The following is a 24,101-nucleotide window of genomic DNA, read 5'->3' on the forward strand; positions in this document are numbered from 1 at the left end:
GACATTCTCTTACATACAAACATTTTGAAATATGACACACTTCTCCATTGTGTTACAAACTGTTTCCTCTAATCAATGTTGTAAACACTGTTGTGTTATTGATGTGTTCAGTCACACGTGGCATCTGTTGCACATCTGTCCGTGTCCCGGGAGAGGGATCCTCACATGTGGTTCTCTGAGGTTTTATTTCCTGTTGATAGAGATTTGTATTTGTAGTTTTTCTGTGTTTTGTGTGTGTGTGTGTGTGTGTGTGTGGGGGGGGGGGGGGGGGGGGGTGTGTGTGTATGCACAGTTGGAAATGAATGTGAGTTGTAGGCGGTGATGATCCAGCTCCTCCTGTCACTTCAGTCGCGGACCAAGTCGTGTTTCCTGTGTCCGGGAGCAGCACGGAGCTAACAGCTGGATCTGCCCTCGGCTCGGTCACTATGCTGCCGCTCGGAGTAGCCTCACAGCCCTGAGTGTGTCCGGGTGAGTGCGGCTAGCTCTCCCCTCTCTCTCCACGGCAGGAAGTTGTCAAACATAGCAACGCTAAGTTAGCTGCAGCGCTAGCATGCTAATATGCTAGCACTGTTTGTGTGTGTGTGTGTGTGTGTGCGACGCGGCGGTAAATGTCTTTTAACTATTTCATGCGGGGTTAGTCTGGGTCAACGTCACCACCCGTTGTCAGCTAGTCGTAGGTGTGTGGGTTAGTTAACTAAGGGGTAAGTTAAGGTTTATGTTCGAGGCGCTGCAAGGAGGGGGGGGGGTGAAGTTGAGCTACGTGTTGTTTGTAACTACACTGTAGTTCATTAATAACGTTAGCACTGCGAGGCTAGCTGTGCTCGTTAGCTGAATAACAACGATCGTGAGTTTGCATTACAGGTGTTGCATGTGTCAGGTGTAGGTTGTTGGTTGTTGTGCACCAGAGAACAGACACACACACAGGGAGAAGTTCCTGCTGCTACTGCTGCTGCTACTGCTGCTGCTGCTGATGCGTGTGAAACTGAAGTGGTTGCATCTCTTCCTCTTTTGACAGCAGCTGAGGGAGCAGCAGCCATACGAGCACACCCATGTCCGTCATTTGGGAGTGAACGACCCGGGACACCATGTCTCTGCTGCTGATCTCCTTCCTCCTGCTCCTGCTGATCGGGGTCGGGTTGCTATGTGTCATCTTCAGGTGAGACCGCTGGATAGGTCTCTACAGGGAAGCTAGGGTTGTTGATAAGACTCAGAGCAAAATGTATTTAGTTTAATCTAATAGGGATTTACCGTTTTGTCTGTACAGATCTGAGATGTTTATTAGAAGATATTATTATATGAATAGTTGCTGCTATTATTATTAACAGCTCTACATCCATATTTATTACTCAACGTATCAGTCAGAGCTGACACCTGATGGTGCACAACTGTTCCTGGTCTCTCTCTTGTTTCACTCTCCTTATTTCCTCTTTTCCACCCATCTCTCCTCTTCCCCCATTTTTCTCCACTCACCCCAACCGGTGATTCCGTCCACATTAAGTCTGGTTCTCGAGGTTTCTTTCAGTTAATGAGGGAGTTTTCTTTCTATCCACAGACGCCAAAGTGCTGCTCATTGTGGGGACTATGGGGTTTCTTTAGTGTTTTTGAGGTCTCGGAGTTGAATTGAATGTGTGTTTGTGTCTTTGCTGTTAGGTGGCTCATCTGCACCCTGGCTGTGCGATTCTTCCAGACAGCACTCCACGCGGAGCTAAAGATCAAATCAATCGGTCTGTTTTCTGTTCAAGGAGTTAGTATCCAGTTTCACCCCCAGCATACACTGGTAAGACACTGTGTTTACATGACATTTATGTCCTGAGCTCAGCTCATACGGTTCATCTGATCCCACGTCAGGGGTACACGTGTGTGCACTTTCCCATAATATATCAAGGGCCAGTTTTGTCTGACTTGGTGAGCTACAGTTGTGTGTGTGTGATTCTTTTTGTGGCAGGAAATTGACAGAATATGGATTTCAAGTAAACTTCTAAACCAGGATTTGCCGTAAGTTCCGCTGTTTAGGTTAAAATAATTTTCTCATGACGTATTTGAGATTTTAAGTCTATTATTTACCACGTTTAACTATGTGTGCGTTTTTCAGGAGATACCTAGCATTATGTGTCGGTGAAACCAGAGTGAGGGTTGACCTGCAAGCACCACTGGGCCCTCTGGTGAAGAAGAGCCATGGAAAAAAGTCCGGGAGGATTTCAGTCAGCCCGACAACGCTCCGCTTTCTGTCACAAGTATGGAGCGTCACTGACAGTCAAGTCTTTCTCTAAACTGATTTGTAGACGACATCTCATTTTCTGTTTTGTGCTCTCAGCTGCTGTCGTTCCACATCAGCTCCATCAACGTGATGGTGCTGAACCTCGCACTGTCCGAGTCTCTGTGGCACATGACTTTAACAGGCCTCACCTTGTTACTTGACCACCAGAGTAAACGGTAATTGCATCTTTTTCTGTTAGTTGTCTCTGTGGACTACATTCATTTATTTTTGAAAGAATTGTCAGAGCAGGGACGTTACTACACATTCATTTCATCGAATGTTTCTCGCAGGTTAGCGTGGGACTTCTCAGTCGGGCAGCTCAGCAGTAAAGTGCTTAAAAGCAGTCAACTGGTGAGCTATGTTAGTGCCTGGGAAATATATATTTCTGGTTGAACGCGTCTGACTAACGTGCTCTCCACTGTAGGACATATGTTTGGCTGACGTGGCCTTGAGCCTGCTGCTGTCTGGAGATGTGAGTCTACCAGACATGAAGCCAGGTTTCCTGTCTCTGAATGTGAGGACCCTCATCGCAGAGCTGCACGAGGGACTGTTCCTCAGCCAACTCCTGCTTCCCCCATCTCCCTCAAGGAGTGTTGACGATGCATCAGGTGAGCAAGTGCAGGGTGTGAGCTGTAAAGTTTTCAAACAATACAGGTTATTCACTATCCTCTCTCATTTGATATGCCAAGTTAGTAGCCAGAACTATGACCGAGGTGGCACTAATAGTTTTAGTTTCTGCTTTATTCTCAATCGTCTGTGATATTTAGCTGCTTGGTTAACCAGTAAGAAATTGAGGACAGGCTCATATCATACAGGTCTGTTTGACCTTTGCAGGTGCTTGTCTGTCTACATGTTTAATGATAAACAGATTAGCTTTAACCTTTTAAAGTCAAATACTTTCTGATTCTGACAAAGCAGTAATTACACAATTATTTAATTTCTGATTCTGATAAAGCAGAAATTACACAATTATTTAAATAGTGAGAAAAGTCAGTAACATCATTTGAAATACATTTTAGTGTTTTACAGTTTTTTTAATCATTATAAATGTTGTTGTTACCAGTAGCACAGACATGGTTAATTTTAGCAGTAGTGCTCATATAAATACACATTAACAGTCACAAGGGAAAAAGAGGAGATGACACATAAACTCAGTCTGGTATTTTCATGCAAATTTTGGATTATGAGAAACCTAAGAAGAACCATTTCCAGTCACTGACCACAATTCTCGGGATACTTACTGGTATATCCTATTTTTATAGGCCCAATTGAGCCAATCAAAAGCTGTTGATACGTTTAGTGCAATACATTTACTCTAGTGAAGTCTAAATGATGACACACATTGCTAGAAATCCCCCGTAAATAATTTGATTAATGTATTGTACCTTGTTTTTTACTATTAAACATATTTATTTTGCTGGTATTCCTGTTATTATACATGATACTGCATACATAATATGTAGTAATGCCATTTAATTGTTAATTGTAATATTTTTTCCTTTTAGAGATGGAAACTACCAAGTTCATCCAAACTGAGGCTGTGGAGCGGGTTCATCAGCTGATTCCTCACACTGTCAATTTGGAATTTGATAACACGAATGTAACCCTGTCTATGCAGAGCCAAAAAAGGTGAGTCAGTCTTATACCATCTGCTGTCTGCACATATTATTCTGTACATTTTGATTTCCCTAGTTATGATACTTTTTCCCATCTGCACAGACACCTGAACTGGACCCTGAAGTCTCTTAAGGTTTCCTATGGACGTGAAGATGAGCAGCTTCCTCTTAAAAGCTTCAGTCCTGAGCTGAGCTTTCCCCAGAGCAGCCTGGAGCTTGTTCTAGAGGGTTAGTGGACAGCTGGGCACCAGACGTAACGCAGAGAGACTTGGATGGAGGAAAAAGCTATGAATAACATGTCCTTTTCTCTTTTTTTCATTTTTAATTGGCAGATGGACTTCTCCTCTCTCAGAGCCGGCAAAGAATCCTTTGTCTGAACTCTCTGAAGACAGCCCTGCAGGTCAGGAGGACGCTTGACGTTTACATTGTCTGGTGAAAGCTTTGTAAATGTGTGACTCATAATTTTCTTTTGTTTTTATAAATTTAGGTTACGTCAGTTGACATCTCAGGGTCATTCACAGTAAACACTTGCATCGTCCACTACCGTCACCAGGAGTTCTCCCATTGGCTGAATCTATTTCCATGGGAACAGCTAATCCACAGGAAAGCAGCAAATAAAAAAAGGTAAATTTCAAAGGCAAAATATAAAGGTGTAGTTTCCTTTATTGTAATTAATACTTGGAAAAGTATAACAACGCATTTTCTGTGGCGTCCTTCAAAGTTTACTGGAATGATTGAGTCTATATTCTGCATATATATTCTATATCATATCTATATTCACCACTTTGCTTAAATATCCCACTGTGATGGTAATATTTTAACTTGTTTTGCTATCTTCTTTTTCTTATCCACATGTTTTGTCTGTGTGTGTGCATCACTCATTGTGTATTATTTGTCCCATCATTTTATTGTATTGTTTAGTCCATTAGATTATTTGCACACCCTCCTTACCCTCAGGCGCCTCCCTCACCTGGATGCTCCTGTGATGATCACTTCCTCTGTGTCGAACGTTAATGTGTCCGTTCAACTGGGAGACACAACGCCTTTTGCTCTTGGCTTCCTGTCTGCCAGTGCAGGTACAGTTAACACTTTCACACATTTCACACATGAGCGCACACACAAAGGCAGGTGAACGTCACATGATATTGCGTTAAAGTATAACCTGAACATGGTGTGATAAGCATAAGCACTTGTTACTTAACATCATATGCAAGTCCTGCACTGTTATTACAACAAATCTTCCTTCAATAAATCTTCATGGTTTTGATTCTGCAGGCAACTTTTAGGTCAACCTTTTCCAAACAAACTCAATTAGATAAGGCTCTTTGTTCGAGTGCCTTTTAAAAGTTACTTATTAACTTATTCTCCTTTAACAGCAGTTGACTTTTCATAGCTTTGTGATTCAGAATGACTTCAATCACTTAACTGCAGCAAATTCAAATGTTTTTCCTCCAGGTAGTTTTGTGATTATGAGTGTATTGTCTCCATGTCTTCAGAGCTGCAACATCTTCTCGACATTAAAGTTGACAAAGAGAGTCGGGAGCCTCAGAACGTTCACCAGCGTGCGTCACTGTCCCTGGACAACTTCTGGTGGAGGGTGGGCCAAGGGTCTCACATCCAACAAGCACCCCATCCTCCTGGTAAACATGTGTGGGGAGAGGCCCTCATTCTAGACTCACTCAGTCTTCAGGTAAGATTTAATAAATTAAAATTATTTAGAAGCTTTAAGAGACTTTTTTATTTCTTGTGATGCTTCAGATTCATTGTTACAGTTTTCTAAATGCACAACCAAAGGTGTCTACTGTATATCCCTATATATTTACACAGCTACGTCATAGCCTCTTATCAACCACTTTCTCTTTCTATATCCTATATTTTCCTGTCATTCTTTTACATCCCCAAACACAGATTAGATGACATTAGAAGACATTAACTCGGTGCTGTTTCAACACGTTTTCATGTTAATCAGCCTGTAAGTCGGAGGATTTATTGGTGAAAACGATCCATTATGTTTATGTACTTTTAATCCCTCTTTCTTCTAGGGGAGTTTAAACCGACCCCACATGGATTCGGGTAGCCAGTCTCCGAGTCTGAGCGTGGAGTCCAAACTGAAAGGGCTTCAAGTGGAGCTTTCAGAGACCTGTGCACTGTGTCTGTCTCGCCTGCTGTCCCTCATTTGTTTCCCTGGTGATGCTGGGACACAGCTGCCAGATGTGGCCCTAGGGACTCCTACTGATGAAACCGTCCAACGCATCCAGTCCTCACAGCCACACCTGCTTTTTAAACTGGACTGCTGCCTGGAGGATGTTAACGTGTTCACATTCTCGAATCTGGCCGGTAAGATGTTTCTCACTGAGAATGTTTTGGATATACATAGGTGTAGTGTATCAGATAGTGGTTTGCCTGAAAAGACAGATCCTAAATCTACTATTAATATACATCTTCTTTAACGACTACAAGGCAGACATTAATGTGACTGCTGTAGAGCTCAAGCTATTAATAGACTATAACCAACTTCTAGTTTGTGACTTGTGTGACAGTTAAGTGATAGCTGCTATGTTGAAATACATCATAAACAATGAGCAATGAATTTGAAAGAAAAGATTAGAAATTACAATTGAAAAGGACTTTCTTCTTACAAATGTCCCTGTATGTTTTCATTATCTTACGCAAAATTCTCTGCTCGTAGTGGATCATCACTGATCTCTTTTTTTCTTGTGTTTCCTTTAGGAGCTGTGTCTTTGCGGATGGACACCGTGGGAGTCTTGAGCTCTGCAGAGAGCTCCACTGTGTCTCTACAGGACGTGAGTTTGTCTGTGGTCAAAACACTCTCAGAGAACATGGAAACATGTTGCCCTGCCTCGCAGACCCCTCACCCTGTGCTCAAACTCTCCACAATAGTGTTCTGCTACCATGTCACCACCCAGACCTTACAGGTAATCACATCTTTTAAAGTTTTAATTCAGTGGACTAAAATAATGGGTGTGTCAATATATTTATTTTTTGTCATATCTCAATCAGGTTCAAAGTGAAGAAGAGCTTACTGTTGAGTGGACGCCACCAGACCACATGGTCTTATATCAGCACATGACTGAAGCTCAGGGTTGTTGGCGTATGCTCTGTGGAGAGAAAGAAGAGAACGCTGCAGTCACACCTACAGAGTCTAAAGTTGTGTCAGGGCAAAGAAGAGGACTGTGTGTGCGTGTTGAACTGGCCTGTACACGTTTGACTGCCCATGTTAGTGAAGAGAACTACATCCTCCTGCACACAGAGGGCCTCTCAGTCTCCAAGCATGCCGGCTCCATGCAAATACGCTCCCCTTCACTGACCTTCAACTTTGATGGCAACGATATCGTCTTCTTTAAAGATCTAGATGTGGAGAAACACGAAGAGCTGGCTGAGATGCAGCGGCACAGAAAAACTTTCCCTTTCCTCATCACTCCTCACAACCCAGTCTGGGTTCTCACATGTCCTTCGTTGACTTTCGAGTTCCCCTACCAGTACAATTTCTCAGACACATTTGACAAAGCCATCAGTGTGCAGAAGTGGTTGAAGACTCTCCATCGCTCCCCGGGCCAGGCATCTGCCGTCCAACATCTGCCTCCGGACCTGGTGTTCAAAATCAGCCAGTTTTCGTTTGTCTTCCTGGATGACGTCTTTGAAATCAAGCTGCGAGACAACTACGAGCTGATGAAGGACGAGAGTAAGGAAAGTGCAAAGCGTCTGCAGCTTCTAGATAAGAAGGTTGCAGACCTTCGCAAGCAGCATGGAGAACTTCTGCCTGCCCGAAAAATAGAAGAGCTGTATAGTTCACTGGAGAAAAAGCACATTGAGATCTACATCCAGCGCTCACGCCGCCTCTACGCAAACACACCCATGAGGAAGTCCCTGCTGACGTGGACTGTGTCAGACTTGGAGCTGGTAGCCCTGGCTGATGAGTCTCTTCATGGGCCTGAAAGGGTGAGAGAGCAACTGAGGGACATTGATAAGATCAGTCCCTTCCCCAAAGAAGGACTCCCCCTGGTGGTCCAGTGGTGCCGTGCAGTCAAGTTCAAACTGACAGCATACTTGGGTAAGAATAAACTGAAAATAAACCCTTAATAGTGTCATGTTAGCAGAGTATAGGCAAAATCATATACTTCTTTGCTGTCATTTCCTTGTGCCAGTGAGGATTCGAGACTTCCCTCGCTACCTGTTTGAGATCCGGGACTGGGAGCTCTCAGGGCGTCTGATCGGGACGGAGCAGGACGGACAGGCAAGAGCTCGTCGCAAAGAGATTGTCCCACTCGGTCAACCATGGGGAGATGTAACAGTCCAAAGGAACATGCCACCACTCAAGTTCTACTATGATTTCAAATGTGAGTTATGGGTATAAACTTTTGGAAGTTTGCTGTCACTACCCCGGAACTCTTCATCCCTCTCTTCATTGTGCCTGATTTGAATGTGCTGTATCTGCTCATGACTGAAACAATCGTTCAAAAGAAGAAGAAGGGAATAATCATTTATCATATAATCATAGGAAAAGCACTAGTGTAAATAAACGTTAATGTCTCGCATTGAATCTTTTCACAGCAAACATCTCTCTCTACACAATCGTGTGGGGGCCATGTTGGGACCCGGCCTGGACTTTGATCGGCCAGTCAGTCGACCTCCTGACCAAACCCACAGCTGATCCCTCACCACCCTTGGCTTGGTGGGACAAAAGTCGTCTCCTGATGCACGGACACTGGGAAATGGACATTGATCAGGCGAATCTCCACCAACTGGCGACAGAGGTAAAACACCGGACATCTATAAAATAAGTTTGTATGTTTATTGGTAGTGGATTTAAGCAGATTTTGTTAATTGTATGACAAAATATATCCTCATTTACTTTGTGTTAAATGTGATCATTTAACACACTCTTTGTTTTTATTTACATATATTTTGAGCTATGAAGTGCTAAATATATAATGTTTTACTGTGTGCTCAATAATAATCTTGAGTCACATATTGGCAGGACCCTTACAACACAACAGAAAACTTGCACTGGGAATGGAATAAGGTCAACTATGACTGGAATCCTGGACAGTTTGTTTTTAAAGGAGACTTGGATGTGAATGTCAGGACAGCATCAAAGTAAGTGGAGACGACAGAGGTTGAGTTAAATGCAACTTTTACCCCAATTTGTATCGAATCCTTCACTAATTAAGTGTTTCTCTTTCCATACCAGGTATGATGACATTTGTTTTCTACGGCTACCCAACCTGTGTATGACCCTCGACCTCCAATGGCTTTGTCACGGCAACCCCCATGACCACCACGCTGTAATGGTCTGCTGTGCCGATAATGTTGCAGACGTGACCTCAGGACAATCTCATGACTCCTACAGAGCCTTTCGCTCGGAGAACCTCAACCTCTCAATCACCATGGACCTTAACCAGCACTGTGGCACAGGTACATGTCGCTCTATCATACAGGGAAACAACGGGTCTTTAGAAGCCTGGAATTTATTTTGGTGGACAATGGTAAAGCCCACTGCACTGAAAATAAGTATTGTATATGTATCTAATTGTAGAAAGTTGTATTTTATCTTTGCAGAACCGTGTCAGCCCAGAATCCTGCTGTACAGCAGCACTCTGCGCTGGATGCAGAACTTCTGGGCCACCTGGACCGGTGTATCCCGACCAATCTGCAGAGGGAAGCTCTTCCACAGTCTCAGGCCGATCCGAAAGAAGCTCGGTCAGCACTACAAACAGATGTCCTACACAGCCGCCTTCCCACAACTACAAGCAAGTGTTTTTTAGGCTTCCCTCCAGTAGCCCAATAAAAAATTGCATTCGCAGATTTTTTTATCAAGGACATCATGTGCTTTAGATATTTAATCCATATTGTGTATATTTCAGGTGCATTACTGGGCATCCTTTGCTCAGCAGAGAGGTATTCAGGTGGAATGTAGCAAAGGCCATGTCTTCACTCGAGGGGCACAGAGACTTATTCCTCAAGGTAAAGATGAGGAAGAGATTCAGGAAGTTCATACAGATGTCGCTGATGAGACCAGCAGTGCTGCGAGTGGTTTGTGTATTTTTAATATGGATGCATGTGTATTTGTTTGTGTTATCTCAGCCGGCACTGTGATGAGGAGGCTGATCTCTGAATGGAATGTGACTCAGATGGTTAGTGAGCTCTCACACATGACGGTTCACCTGATGGCCTCCACCTGGGATGAGACGGCCGACCACCAGATCAACGCCCAGGTGAAGAAAACTCACCTGTTCAGCCTGTCGTCCCTGAGCTACCAGCGACAGAGCAACCGCATGGAGGAGGTAAAAGCCGCTAATGATTTCTCACATTTAAACCTATTCCTCACTGCCTGTATGTATTAATAATCAAAATCTTGAATGTTGCTGACAGGAGGTGAACCAGAAGGATGAGACAAATAATTCGTACACTCACAAACTGCGCCTGGTCGACCTGCGTGCTTCGTGGACCACCACCAACAGGAACATAGCGTTTGCCCTGTATGACGGTTACAAGAAGGCATCTGTGCTGAAGAGAAATCTGTCCACGGAGGCTTTAAAGGGTCTGAGGATTGACACACAGCTGCAGACCAAAAAACTCAAACGCACTCCTTCCAACTACTCTCCCACCACAGCTCAGACAACACATGTTACACCCACAGTCGCTCGGGCAGAGAAAACACAAAATGAAGGTGAGGAATTTACTCGAACGAGGAAACAGCAGAGTAATTTGAAAAGTCTGTAAACCTCTTCCTTCTCCACCTGGTTCTGTAGGAACATCGATGCTCCAGAAGCTAATCGAGGAAACCGACAAGTTTGTGGTGTTTTCAGAAGAGGACTCGGGTGTCAGCGACCAACTGTGTGGCATTGCAGCCTGTCAGACCGACGACGTCTATAACCGCAACTGGTTTATTGAATTAGTCAACTGTCAGGTAGTTTCATTTCTGTAATTGGTTTTGTAATTGAAGGATCACAAGCTTTTCTTTCTCCAGACCTGGTGAATTGAATGAAGCTTGATTTATCAGAATAATCCAGTGTTTTTAATCCACCTCTACTTTGCTTTACTCAGATGATGATGCGAGGCACAGAGACAGCCGGCTGTGTCTTGGTGTCTGCAGCAAAAGCTCAGCTTCTACAGTGTGAGCACCATCCCGCCTGGTACAATGACACCCTGAAGCAGAAGACCACCTGGACCTGTCTGCTGGACGGCATGCAGTACTTTGCCACCATGGAGCCCAACCCATCCGAGCAAGAGGACAGGCAGCTGTGGCTGGAGGTACGCATGTCTCTAACCTGGTATCAGGGTGTTTTTAAAGATCTAACTTAAATTGAGCTGTGCTTTGTTTGATTTGCCCTTATTGTCTTATGTTGTGTGCAGGTGAAAAACATCGAGGAACACCGGCAGCGTAACTTGGACTCAGTGTTGGAGCTGATGGAGAGTGGCCAGGCTGTGGGAGGAATGGTTTGCACCACCACAGGTAGTCACAATAACCCCCTATGTATATCTTAGTACACAGTCTTTGTAATGTTACAGAATATACAAATACAGCTATAAAAATAACTGCCTGCCACATCTATTTTTTTCAGTGGATACCTGCACACTGATTTTGATTCGCTGAATTGTTGTTTACCGTTACACTTGTCCATTTTCATTAACTGTAGATTGGAACCAGCCGGCTCAAGTGAATGAGGCTCAGCAGGTTCAGCGCATCATCTCACGCTGTAGCTGCCGGATGCACTACATCAGTTACAGTCACGATATCAACCCGGAGCTGGCCACGCAGATCAAACCACCAGAGCTGGGAAATAACCATGAGAAAGAGGACCTGCTAAAAAAACAGGCTGGTATGTTTTTTCAGAGAGGATTCTTGCACGAATAGTAATGTAGATAAAAAAAAGATGTTAACTGTCACTGTTATTATGCAAGATGTCTAAAAATAGTTATTTTTTCCAGGGGCTGTTGACACCTTCACCCTTATTCACCATGATCTTGAGATATCCACTAACCCTGTTCAGTACGCTATGATCCTGGACATTGTCAACAACCTGTTGTTACACGTGGAGCCAAGACGCAAAGTAGGCTTGACCATCAGTTGTCTAATCATCCCAATTTATAGAAGATTTCTATGTCCCTACCGGTGTTTCAGTTTTGCTCATTGTGTGTTTTTATCCCCTGCTCGTGGTGTCAAGGAGCACAGTGAGAAAAAGCAGCGAGTCCGTTTCCAGCTGGAAATTTCTAGTAACCCAGAGGAGCAGCGCAGCAGCATTTTGCATCTCCAGGAGGCCGTGAGGCAGCATCTCGCTCAGATCCGACGCCTCGAGAAGCAGATTTACTCCAACATCAGGGTGAGCCTCTCATTGCTATACTAGAATATAAATCAGCCTCTTCTGGGGGAGTTCTGCTTGTCTATCTGAGGAAAGTCTGATGTCTGATGTTAACTTGTGCACATCAAGTTAAATCTGCAAAGTTTTCCGATGACATTTACCGTACTGCATTTAGCTCAAAAAGTAAATGGCAGAACAGCTGGACATTTGACAGCTAAGCATTATTGTTAAGAATCTGGGTATGAAATCTCAAACAAATGTTAAAAATTCCACCAGGTCTGCACTTATATAAACATGTGTCTCTTCATCCTGCAGGCACAACCCGAGGAGCTGAGCGGTGATGAACTGATGGAGATCAACACCCGACTACAGAACCAGCTAAACCAGGAGAAGAATGACATGCAGATGAAGAGTGAAGAGCTCAACATTCTTATCAGGTCTCAAATCAGCGCTCATACACATCCAATGCTGTAGAGATGTGAAACACATGTAAAAAAGAAAAAATAACACATTTTCTTTCTTTCATCCAGGTGTTTTAAGGACTTCCAGCTGCAACGTGCAAACAAGCTGGAGCTGCGTAAGCCCCCAGAGGATGTGAGTGTGGTGAGGAGAACAGAGTTCTACTTTGCTCAGGCCCGCTGGTGTTTGACTGAGGAGGACGGGCAGCTTGGTATCGCTGAGTTGGAGCTGCAGAGATTCATGTACAGCAAGGTGGGCTCAGCAAACAGCTACAGCAGCAACAACGATGAGATTGTTCTTTTTCATATATCATTCTTGATGTTCACCACTGCTGTGAATACTTTGTCCTCACAGCTGAACAAGTCTGATGACACGGCTGAGCATCTTTTGGAGCTTGGGTGGTTCACAATGAACAACCTGTTGCCTAATGCAGCATACAAGGTAAATAACTTGATAATAATAAATTAATCTTTTACAGTCCAAACGTGTATGAAAAGACTCAAAATGATCACTGTATGCAGATCACTTGATCACTTTAACCAAATTATTAAAAAAAAAGAATTGGTATTGGAGCAATTCTCTCCCAAGCTTTTTGATCCATAGAAACAGTTGAACACTATATCTGTGATCACTATAACAGAATTCCAGTGAATAATCATTTTTTATATTTATTTACAGAGATTGGAGTTTTCAGTGGTTTTGTACCGGACTGCATTTCATTCGTTGTGCTCACGTTTGTAAAACATTAAAAACTACTACCTCAGTGTAATGCAGTTTAGTTCAACACCACTGAAAATTACAATTTCAATAATAAACATACATGTACAGTTAAATTGAAACCTCTCTGACGGTGTCAATCAAAATTGATTACATCACATTTCTCAGATGTAGATAAAAAAAACGTGCCGTATATATATATATGTGCAAAATAGCTGAAAATGCAGTGTTAACTCACATTTGACTCTCTGCCTGGTTTCCTCTGTGCAGCGTGTGAGGGTATGTACACTGTTGGTACAGGGACAAGACTGATGTCTGTGTCGACTCCATCTTGTTTGTACAGATGGGATCACTCTTTCATATTTAGTGTTGCATGCAGGATTTCATTGATGCATGTGCGAACAAGGACTCATTACAAGTGCACTCACAACCTCATAGTTGTTTTTCCATTCTGTCCTTTTTATCTTTAATTATTTGTGGTTGTGAAATTGTTTTTCTCCAAAAGGTACACCGAGCTACAATATGCACGAACCAAATTGCACTCACTCATGGACATCACCTAATTATGCCTGATTGTTTTCATCAATATCCATGAATTATTTCCTGGGAAATCAGTGAAAACAACGTTGAAGATGGGGGGGGTTGACGCCCAAATTGAATGCGTTTCCTCTGCGCATGTCTCATAGGAGGATTTTACAAGGACCAGCAACTAGAGCTTCTGATATGATGATGGTGAAGATAAAATAATCTCTTTTGTATTTCTAGGTCGTGCTTCGTCCTCAGAGTAACTGTCAGTCAGGACGCCAGTTTGCCCTGCGTATCTTCAGTAAAGTGCGCCCCCCTGTGGGTGGAATCTCAGTGAAGGAACATTTTGAGGTGAGGAATTTCACAAGAAGCTAATCTGAAATGTGTAGATTGTATTTTAAAGATTCTTCTCTTCTAATAACATGAACCCTTTTCGTCATCAGGTGAATGTGGTGCCGCTCACCATCCAGCTGATGTACCAGTTCTTCAAAAGAATGATGGGATTTTTCTTCCCTGGAAGAAATGTAGAGGAGGAGGAGGTCACCGATGAGGAAGACAAATTCAGATTGGTTACAACTGGTATGGTTTTATCAACAGTGGAATTATGACTCAAGTAAACTGAGCCGCACCTCGATTCCTGTGTGTGATCACAAGCCTTCAGACTTGTGTATGTGTTTGGTGTTGAATTGCTCTTAGCAGTGTTATGTCATGCTGTGACTATGTCTGTGACCTTGAGATTTGTGTGAGAGGATCAGAGGCAGTTTAAGGTGTAGGGTGCAGAGTCCAAAAAGGCCACAGTGCTGATGTCCATGCGGTCTGTGTCACAGGTATCACTGTCAAGGCTCGACAGTCGTCAGAGGACACCATGGGCGCCATGGGCCCCAGCAAAGGTGTCACCCAGGGACTGAACCGCTCTGCTGGGGTCAGGAGGTCCTTCAGGAAACCTCCAGAGGTAGTCGTGCGTTATTTGGTTCATTGTGTTTAGCTCCAACAACACAAAATTAAGGATAACGGTTTTGTTTATTTATACTTAATTTTTTTGTAGATTTAGTTACAAAAGAAATATATAATCAAATAAAAAAAAAAACAGTTTTCAACTTTCTATTACACATACAATTACTAGGCTATAAGTAGTAATTCAAGAATTTTAAGAACAGAGAGCGATGTGAACTACATGTAGGAAATTATTCTTCCTCAAAAATAAATAATTTTAAATTCCTCCCACCAGCACCCTGTTGATGACATTGACAAAATGAAGGAGCGAGCTGCTATGAACAACTCCTTCATCTACGTCAAGATTCCACAAGTGCCCCTCTGTGTCAGCTACAAGGTGGGTTCCTCTGCGCAGCATCAGTTACTTTGGGTTACTCACACACAGAGTACGCTCTTACAGAGCAGGGCAGATGTTGAGCTGAATTCTGCCTCCATGCTGAGGAAGATAAAAACTTTATGGATGTGAAAGAGAATAAGTGAAAGGGGGCAGAGATCACCGCAAACAACTCTGCAGCAACAAAAAAATAAGTTGTATTAAAAACAAGTGTGTTTAATGAAACTGTGGCAAGAAAAACATGTGTTCGTTGTTGAATTCCCTTTCTGATTAAGTCAAGAACTTTTTTTAATCCCAATCAGATCATGGGTTCATGTTAAATCCCTGTTTTATTGTGAAATGTTCGGGTTCCTCAGGGAGAAAAGAGCAGCGTGGACTGGAAGGACCTGAACCTGGTTCTGCCTTGTTTGGAGTATCACAACAACACCTGGACGTGGCTCGACTTTGCCATGGCTGTGAAAAGAGACAGCCGGAAGGCTCTAGTAGCACAGGTACACAAAACTGTTCTCTGGATGCCTCTCTACCCTCTAGTTTAAAACCATATGACCTGTTATTGTTGTTGTATGTTATCTATGATTTTATATCAGTCTAATGTTTTCAGTTATTTTATTTGCCATTGCCAAGAATGACCAGGAGGAGGACACTGAAAAGTTTTCTTATGAAAGTCGTCTCTTCTGCTTCCTCTTGCCCAGATGATAAAAGAGAAGCTGCGTTTGAAGCCGGCTGCAGGCTCGGACCTGCGGGGGAAGGCGTCTGAGGGGAAGTCGGACAACAGCCTGCAGCAGCAGGAGGAGGACGAGAAGGCACGGCTCCTCATCGGCCTCAGCGCTTCAGACAAGAGCTCCAGTAAAAAGAGCATCTTCAGTCGACGCAAGTGAACCAACAAACACTCCACACATTTCACACCGAGCCTGAGCTCAACTGGACGAACCACCACCGTCCTGGTTAGGGTCAGAATATCAGCCCGTCTCTTTGAAACACAAGGAAAAGAGAGTTGAGTATTTCAAACTGTTATTGAGAATAGTTTACTGTATCATATGAGCCTGCTGAAGTTAAAGACTTTTATTTTTCACTCCTGAGATTAGAATTTATGCCCCAAATCCCTGAAAGGGAACTCAGCACCAGAAGTAACACGGTGCTATTTTGACCAAATATATTATCTACTTTATTTGTGCGCCATCGAAAGTCTCTGCATTTTAAACACTCTGCAACTTTGAAACTAGTGACCCCTCAGGTTGCAGTGAATGTAGCGGGGGAAGATTAACAGTGTAGCACTTCACTGTTACTGCTCCTCTGCTTCTGTAATACTGAGAGCGACTGGTCCTGCTGGTTCAGGAACTCATGCCATCTCACAAACTACGAATAACTAGGACTCGACTGAAAGCACCTTCATCGCTGTAAAACTTAGACCGGAAATGTCATAAATAAATATATCAATATGTTTTAATAAAGCTTATAGAGGTTGCTCGAGGCTGAATGACTGTCTCAGACACGAAGGCCTTTTCCCATCAAAAGAAAACCCCTCAGCTCGCTGTCTGACTGTAACCTCATCCCAGTGCAATGCATCCCGAACAGCAGCTGAAACGTTCTCCTGTCGTACCGCGCGGTGCTCAGTGTGATGGTTTCGTGGCAAACAGAAATATGCTGCCGCTAATCGCTGAGTGTATGTTTTTGTAATTTTGTCACTAAAGCACTTTTTATGCAAAGTATTTTGATATTTTTGTAATTATGGTTGTTTTGCGTTAAAGTACTTGTATAACTGCGCTGCTAAGCTTTGTTTGTTTCACTCACATTTCTATTAAGAAGAGGAAAATATGCTCTAAACATTTCAATGAAAAAAGGATGATATCACAAACGCAGATGCGTTCATGTTTCTATCGGCTCTGTGGCTTATTGTTTATCTGTCAATAAAAGTGTACTAGTCTCTCAGTGTGTGTTGGTGTTTTTTGTGCAGAATCCAAATAAAGGGGCTGGTCTGTGAGTTATATTAAATTTAAGTCCTACATATAAAGTCCCAGTTTCATAGTTTGAGTCTCTCCTCTCCTCCTGTCCTGATCCCCTGTGTTGCCCACCTCTGCTCCCACAGTAGAGCCGCTGTTGTAGAGCCAGAGATCCTCCAGTATGATCATAAATATCTGCACTGGATAATGAAGAGGTACACTGCCATCTAATGAGGGCGCCGGGTGAAGCTCACATCTGCAGTAGCTGCACAAGTTTACAGTGTTTTTACCAACTATTTATTTATATCCATCCATTATTTAGGTAAATTTCATGATTCTTATTTCATCTGTAAATGGATTTTAGAAGAACTTGCCGAGTGTTTTGCTGTTTACCAGGTGCCCTCGAGTGTCTCACTTCACTCTCCCATGTCGCCTGAAACGAGGAGGGCGAGCGAATGCAGTATGTGGGACGCTTCAGTACATGAGTGATTGTTTGGTCTAATAAATGAAAAGTGTTTGTCTCTGGGGAATAATCTCACTGAAAGGAAGTTATCGTTTGTGGCCGAAGGAGCTCCAGTGTCTTCCCTGGACTGGTTCACTGGCAGTTTGTTTTTTCTCTTGGTATAAACAGAACATTGACGGCACAACACAGATTAAACAATATAATAAATCAAGATTAGGACCATTAATGAGGATTTGAGGGGAAAAGAAAGTAATTTTTATGCTGTGTGGATGATTGTACTGAAGCCACGTCTTTGCTTATAACTGCATCACTGTCAGAGCCCCACCGTTTGTTTTGCTCCCATCGGAGTCAGTTGACCCAGTTCTGAACGAGATGCAGCTGTGATGTGATTTACATAAAACTGTTTGTGTTCTCAGAGGCTTTTTCTCCAGAAACACACGTGTGCTGTATCTTGTTTTCCACTGTTGCAGCTTTAGACACACGTCTGATTCCTGCTTTTTATTGTTCTTTTGATGCTTAATCGACTGTTGTTTCCAGTTTTGGTCTAAACAGCTCCTGTGGGGGTCTCTGTTGTTGTCACTGGTGACAGCAGAGGTGAGGGCACATTAAATATCTATCAGCTGTTCTTATGACAATGTGTCAATAACTGCTCTGTAACCAGCGCCACCTGTTCTCTGAATCTCCAGACGTCCCAGTTGAGCCATTTCCTTTGACAGTTGAGCACATGTCATCTCCTGAAGAAGACCATGAGATGTCTTTGAAAGCTCTGATAAACATATTAGACTAATGCTTTTGCCAAACCATTTAAATGTGTTATACGATACGACACGTGTGAGCTCCAGGGTTTAAAACAATCTCACCTCAAGGTCTGCAGCTGTTCTGGACCTTTCAGTCATATCACATGATCTTCCTGAAGCAATGAAGTAAGTTGCCTTGTCATGAAACTGCTGAAGAAGCACATTATAAGAATAATAATTTATTTCAGAAGACTCTGGCGGGTCAGAGATTGCATTGTGAAGTAGATCACTCCTGCTCTTGCACCTGGATACATTATGTCCAACTTGGGATGACCTATTTAGAGGAGCACTCGCAAATCCATGGAGGACGACCTTAATAGGACAGAAAATTGAGGATCAGATAAAGTCTCATCATTAAAGTTTTTTTTAATTGGGTAACAGAAAATAAATTGTGGCTCCCTGCGGAGCCAGCCACGCGTAATTGCAGTGAAGTCATGTGTCTATTTAAAACTGTATCTGCTGAATGGGAGAGCAGCAGCTCCTCCTCAGGCTGCTTCCTGACACTGATTCCCTCTCAGGCCCTTGTCTTAGACAGGTCCTCCATGTCTGTGTGTTGGCTGCATGTGACTGGCAGTCCAGTGACCCACATCTAGCTTCATAGGCCCACTGACCCACAATGGTGAAGAGAGGAGTCCCCTGAAATACCCGAGCCATCCCACCGAGTCGAACGTCACACAACGGACCACACAACAGGAAACAGGCCTCTTCCTGAACATGCACTGCAAAGATACACATTCAACAACTTCAGCTACACACATGAATTCTTTGTGAGTCTTTGTGTTTGTGGCTTTAAGCCAGATTCAACATGTCCATCATACAAACAGTGAAAGGTATTTTTCTGAGCTACTTTTGATTAATTCAGGACACATCACCACCTTCACTCACATCGTCTGGAACCTGGACATTATTTGCATTTCTGACACGTTTATTCTTTTTCAGTTTAAAGCTCAAAAAGAAGCCGCCGAGTGCAAGCATCGCTCCGAGACTCAAACGCCCCTGTGAATTTGAGGGTAAAGACCAAATTATCTGGAGACTCCAAACTGTCCTTGGGGCAGCTAATTAAAACTAAAATAGAACGCCACAGGATATGGTGAAAAGCCAAATGAGGTTGAGAAAAGGGGGTAGAGGGTTCTGAAAAAAAAACATTTTTTTTTTTCACAGCCTGAATATAAGAATAAATGTGTTAAGTTATTTTCATATTTGAGTTTGTGTTTCCACCTTCAGGTAGAGGCTTCAGAGTTCCTACCCTCAGGAGTAAAAGACTCCTGTCTGTAAAGTGATTAATATGATGAATTTGAACAGAAAACGACACCAGCTCTCTTTTTCTTGCACTCTGGTCTTTGTAAGGGTTTGTATCTAGTTTAACCTCAGCCTGCAAATCAGCTTCTCTCAGCTGAGATAATACATTTAACTTGACAATTTATATCAAAAGGTTTAAGCTGCAAAATAACCATCCTGTAGTCTTATTTACAAACTGCACCTCAATTGAGTTTGTCATCGCAAAGTGATGTAAGAAATTGTAAAATTGTCAAATCCAGGTGAAAAAGAAGCAGCTGCACAACAAACATAAAATCTCAAAATTTAATAAATAGAACAATGAATCATCAAGTTTGTTCTCATTTGGGTCAAAGGTGGGTGTACAAGCTCCGCCCAGGGGTGTTGGCTTGTGAGGTGTGACAGCACTGAGCTGGATACAAACCAGAGCTGACAAGAGAGACTCCATCAGTGTTCGTCACCTCAGTGGATCGGACACGTTTGATTTCTCTGTCAGGTAAGAACCTTCACTCAGCTGTCTCTGATGCATATAGGATCATCTCACTGACTTCATTGGCTACATGCGTATGCACCTGTATCTGACCATCAACCTGCATCGGACTCTCGACTGTTAACCTGAAGCTCTTAGTCGATGTGAACAGAGCAATGGAGACAACAAGAGGAATCCAGGACAATTGAAAGCCTATTTTATATCTGTAATTTGCCTCAAGATGCAGTTTTTTACTTGCAACAACAGAAAAAGACCAAGATGTTGGTGGTACTTTGTGGATAGTGATTGGTTTTAATTGAAGATGATCTATCGTCTTTCCATCATCAAATAATGATGCACTTAAACTTTGATGGTTCACCAAATCCTGCTGCGTGGATTTCTTGTTTTCAGTCCTGCATCTATTTTCACTCGGCATAACTCAACTGAACAGGACCAATTTCTTTAATTAAAGAGATATAATCTGCAGGTTTCTTGTAGGGGGGGGGGGGGGGGGGGGGTAAATGTGTGCATAATACAATCATAAGGTCTCATCTTGTACCAGAGGCTGCAGGAGAGTCAGACACTCAAGATGACGCACCAGTTCCCCACGCTGTCCGAGGCGCAGAAGAGAGAGCTGCATGAGACTGCTCTACGAATAGTTTCTCCAGGGAAGGGCATCCTGGCCGCAGATGAGTCTGTAGGTCTGTTGCTCTCAGTTTCTTCCTTTTCTTTAACATTAATTCTTCTCTTGACCAATCATGTCAGTTCTGTCACTTATTAAAAACAATCAGAGCATCCGTGTTAACTTGTCATGTGCTCAATGTGTGGCCTGCAGGCAGCATGGCCAAGCGGCTGGCCCAGGTGGGAGTGGAGAACACGGAGCAGAACCGCAGACAGTACCGGCAGATTCTCTTCAGTGCGGACGATCGCATCAGCAGCTGCATTGGCGGAATCATCTTCTTCCACGAGACGCTGTACCAGCACTTTGACAACGGGGTCCCCTTCGTCAAGATGATCCGGGACAGGGGGATCCTGGTCGGTGTCAAGGTGAGACAGTTGAGTTCCAAATGATTTCAATGTGGTGTGGGTTGTCCCAAACAGGTTGATTTTTGCATAAGACATTTTGATTTTCTTCTGTATACAAGAACTTTAAACTGTATTTCTCAGGTTGACAAGGGCGTCGTCCCCCTGGCAGGAACTTCTGGAGAAACCACTGCACAGGGTCAGACAATAACACTTTTGATGGAATAATTTCCCCCCATGGCGATTCCCATTTCAAGACAGTTCAGCATACATTTTTTGCATTGACCTATTCCCTAGGTCTGGATGGTTTGGCGGAGCGCTGTGCACAGTATAAGAAGGATGGCGCCCTCTTTGCAAAGTGGCGCTGCGTGCTGAAGATCAGTGACACCAATCCATCCAAACTGGCCATCACCGAAAACGCAAACGTTCTTGCACGCTACTCTAGCATCTGCCAGCAGGTCAGGGTCCACTACTACAGCTTGTCCTTGTATCTGTGTGGTTAAGCCATTACTCTGATGGTGATTTATTTTCTCCGTCAGCATGGCATTGTGCCCATCATCGAGCCGGAGATCCTGCCTGACGGAGATCATGACCTGAAGCGCTGCCAGTTCGTCACTGAGAAGGTGGGTTGTGTTCTTCTTGTGTATGGGTGAGTCGTATCTTCACCGTAAGAACTGAGACAGAGGAAGGGAGAGAGAGTAATCCTCTGTGGATCTCAGGTCCTGGCTGCCGTGTACAAAGCCATGTCGGAACACCACGTGTACCTGGAGGGCACCCTCCTCAAACCCAACATGGTGACGCCCGGACACAGCTGTTCCACCAAGTACAGCCCGGAGGAGGTGGCTATGTCGACCCTGACCGCCTTGCGCCGCACCGTTCCCCCGGCGGTCACAGGTGAGCTGTGGACTTCACACAGGAATAAGTCAAATCTGCTGAGACAGAGGAGAGTGAGTGTGTATTTTCCTTCTCGCTGCAGGAGTGGCTTTTCTCTCGGGCGGTCAGACGGAAGAGGAGGCCTCGGTCCACCTCAACGCCATCAACAACTGCCCCCTGGCCAAACCCTGGATCCTGACCTTCTCCTTTGGCCGAGCCCTGCAGGCGTCCGCCCTCCGAGCCTGGAGAGGCCACAAGGAGAACGAGAAGGCCGCCACTGAGCAGTTCATCAAGAGAGCAGAGGTACCTTCTGTTTCATTTGTATTAATCCAGTGATGGGATCCTGTGTCTCCTGATCTTCCGTCTCCTCTGTCCACAGGTGAACAGCCTGGCATGTCAGGGGAAGTACACAGCAGGTGGAGAAAACTGTGGTGAAGATCACCAGCTGATTTATGGATCCTGTTATGCATACTAAACAATAAGAGAAGCCATGTTTACATGAGCAGTGTGCTCTTCCATTGTCGTAAGGTGTTGTAATGTAGCTTCTAGATATATTTCCCATGTTACATGAAAACCAGTGACAGCAGATTGTCTTGCCTTGACAAAAGAGGACATCAGAACATGGCCGTGGATATTTCAAAGAAGTGAATGAAAGATAGTTGTTATGGATGGACTTGTGCCATAACTAAAGCTTTATAGTCCTGCATTAAATACTTATCACTATTACTAACTGGCCACGTCCTGTTGGTTAATTTAAATAAGCCTGCAGAACAATATTAGTTTGTATCACAGCTAAATTAGATAACAGCTGACTTTCTGATGTAGAAACCTCCATATGGTACTTGATGGTTTATTCAATCTGTGAAAAGCTTCTGTAAGTAAATGTGGATTTTTTTCTTGATCCTTTTGACTTTTCCCTGAGCCGTGACCATGCACTCTTAGAAATACTGCACCAGAATTAGCTTCAGGCTCATTTCCATCTGGAAGTCCTTGGCAAAACATAGGCTACACTCAGCAGAGCAATACAATACATTTCTGATTATTGTGTGTTTCATTCTAAAGAATATTCTGTGTCCCAAAGTCTAAATGAAGTAGTTGAAATGAATGTATTCAAACAATAAATCAGTGTTCTGGCAAAGTCTGATGTGGATATTGTGTTTTGTGCTTTGGGCAATGTGAAGACTTTCATCATCAATACAGAGTTTAATAAACAAATTGATTGTATTATGCGTTTTTACAGATTGAGTTACCAAGCAGTATATAACATGTTCAGATGAGCCCCACATTTGCCAGTGGAAACAATAAAGTTATATGTACAGTAATCCATCAGTGATTACAAATCGACAATATTGTATAATTATTTTTCACTTTTTGTACTAATACAGGAGTATTTCTTTATTGTGGTATTGCCACTACTTAAAATCTTGGTACTTGTTCCACAAGTGAGTAAATGCACCAGAAGAGTGTTTTCAAATGAGGTCTAGCTTTTGTTTTCAAGTATCACGATCATCAAACACACGTGGGAAAAGTTAAATCCTTCAAACAACAAGGTACAACTTCCCATTGTGATGCAAAAATTGAAAAAACTAACATGTCACCAATCAAGTCTGTCTATACAATATTTACTTTTTAGAGACATTACAGAATCTCAAATATATTTATATTTCTGAAAATGGTGCCCACACACAATTACTATTTGATTACACATGTCCTGGATCATGAAATGATATGAAAGGCGATAAAAAGAAAAAATGGATTGGTATCACATTATAATGTAAAAAGTTTATTGTTAAAACAAAACATATAATCATGTTATTATGTCATACCAGTAAATCACGTTGTAAAATAACTCATGTTGCCATTACGATAGTTTATCATCTTACATTGTGAAATATTTCCAGGAATATGGCAAATTTCTATTTCATGCATACATACAAGTCAAAACCATACAGGAATGACTTCATGTGTTTCTATTGTATATTTGCTTATTTATTACTTTTAATGTGAGCCTGTATTTCCCCATCGCTTTGATGCTC

General features: G+C 43.1%; 2 protein-coding genes across 4 annotated transcripts; both read left to right on the plus strand.

Annotated features, from left to right (window-relative positions):
* The first annotated feature begins 314 nt into the window (after positions 1-314).
* LOC133951601 (bridge-like lipid transfer protein family member 2) lies at positions 315-17,154 on the plus strand. Of its 3 annotated transcripts, none has more exons than XM_062385632.1 (40): positions 315-468; positions 1,016-1,156; positions 1,651-1,777; positions 1,946-1,995; positions 2,093-2,234; positions 2,315-2,433; positions 2,548-2,608; positions 2,682-2,865; positions 3,763-3,886; positions 3,977-4,101; positions 4,206-4,273; positions 4,361-4,497; positions 4,795-4,949; positions 5,370-5,563; positions 5,916-6,210; positions 6,604-6,809; positions 6,895-7,945; positions 8,040-8,231; positions 8,446-8,648; positions 8,873-8,991; positions 9,086-9,309; positions 9,454-9,644; positions 9,759-9,858; positions 9,979-10,178; positions 10,267-10,564; positions 10,647-10,804; positions 10,942-11,148; positions 11,251-11,350; positions 11,535-11,717; positions 11,827-11,948; positions 12,063-12,218; positions 12,513-12,634; positions 12,728-12,908; positions 13,011-13,097; positions 14,139-14,249; positions 14,342-14,477; positions 14,726-14,850; positions 15,127-15,228; positions 15,582-15,716; positions 15,918-17,154. In XM_062385632.1, exons 2-40 carry the CDS (start codon positions 1,086-1,088, stop codon positions 16,101-16,103), a joined length of 6,747 nt encoding a protein of 2,248 aa, XP_062241616.1. In that variant the 5' UTR covers positions 315-468; positions 1,016-1,085; the 3' UTR covers positions 16,104-17,154. The 3 variants fall into 3 exon arrangements, with proteins under 3 accessions (XP_062241616.1, XP_062241618.1, XP_062241617.1); XM_062385634.1 differs by having other exon boundaries at positions 4,831-4,949; XM_062385633.1 differs by having other exon boundaries at positions 323-468; positions 1,019-1,156.
* A 2,976-nt stretch (positions 17,155-20,130) lies between these two features.
* aldoca (aldolase C, fructose-bisphosphate, a) lies at positions 20,131-23,242 on the plus strand. The gene is made up of 9 exons (XM_062385143.1): positions 20,131-20,196; positions 20,732-20,870; positions 21,005-21,216; positions 21,337-21,391; positions 21,490-21,650; positions 21,732-21,815; positions 21,912-22,086; positions 22,169-22,368; positions 22,445-23,242. The coding sequence occupies exons 2-9, from the start codon at positions 20,759-20,761 to the stop codon at positions 22,538-22,540; spliced, it is 1,095 nt and encodes a 364-aa protein (XP_062241127.1). The 5' UTR covers positions 20,131-20,196; positions 20,732-20,758; the 3' UTR covers positions 22,541-23,242.
* Positions 23,243-24,101: the final 859 nt, after the last annotated feature.

This window comes from Platichthys flesus, chromosome 4, assembly GCF_949316205.1.
Source record: "Platichthys flesus chromosome 4, fPlaFle2.1, whole genome shotgun sequence".
NCBI lineage: Eukaryota > Metazoa > Chordata > Actinopteri > Pleuronectiformes > Pleuronectidae > Platichthys > Platichthys flesus.

What these genes read in the sequence shown, in the direction of transcription:
- LOC133951601 (XM_062385632.1), top strand. Translation starts at nt 1,086, where the DNA reads ATGTCTCTGCTGCTGATCTCCTTCCTCCTGCTCCTGCTGATCGGGGTC. An exon ending in GAGTGTTGACGATGCATCAG is followed by an intron (nt 2,866 to 3,762) that starts GTGAGCAAGTGC and finishes TTTTCCTTTTAG; the next exon opens with AGATGGAAACTACCAAGTTC. An exon ending in CCTGGAGCTTGTTCTAGAGG is followed by an intron (nt 4,102 to 4,205) that starts GTTAGTGGACAG and finishes TTTAATTGGCAG; the next exon opens with ATGGACTTCTCCTCTCTCAG.
- aldoca (XM_062385143.1), top strand. Translation starts at nt 20,759, where the DNA reads ATGACGCACCAGTTCCCCACGCTGTCCGAGGCGCAGAAGAGAGAGCTG. An exon ending in TGGAGAAACCACTGCACAGG is followed by an intron (nt 21,392 to 21,489) that starts GTCAGACAATAA and finishes CCTATTCCCTAG; the next exon opens with GTCTGGATGGTTTGGCGGAG. An exon ending in ACTCTAGCATCTGCCAGCAG is followed by an intron (nt 21,651 to 21,731) that starts GTCAGGGTCCAC and finishes TTTCTCCGTCAG; the next exon opens with CATGGCATTGTGCCCATCAT.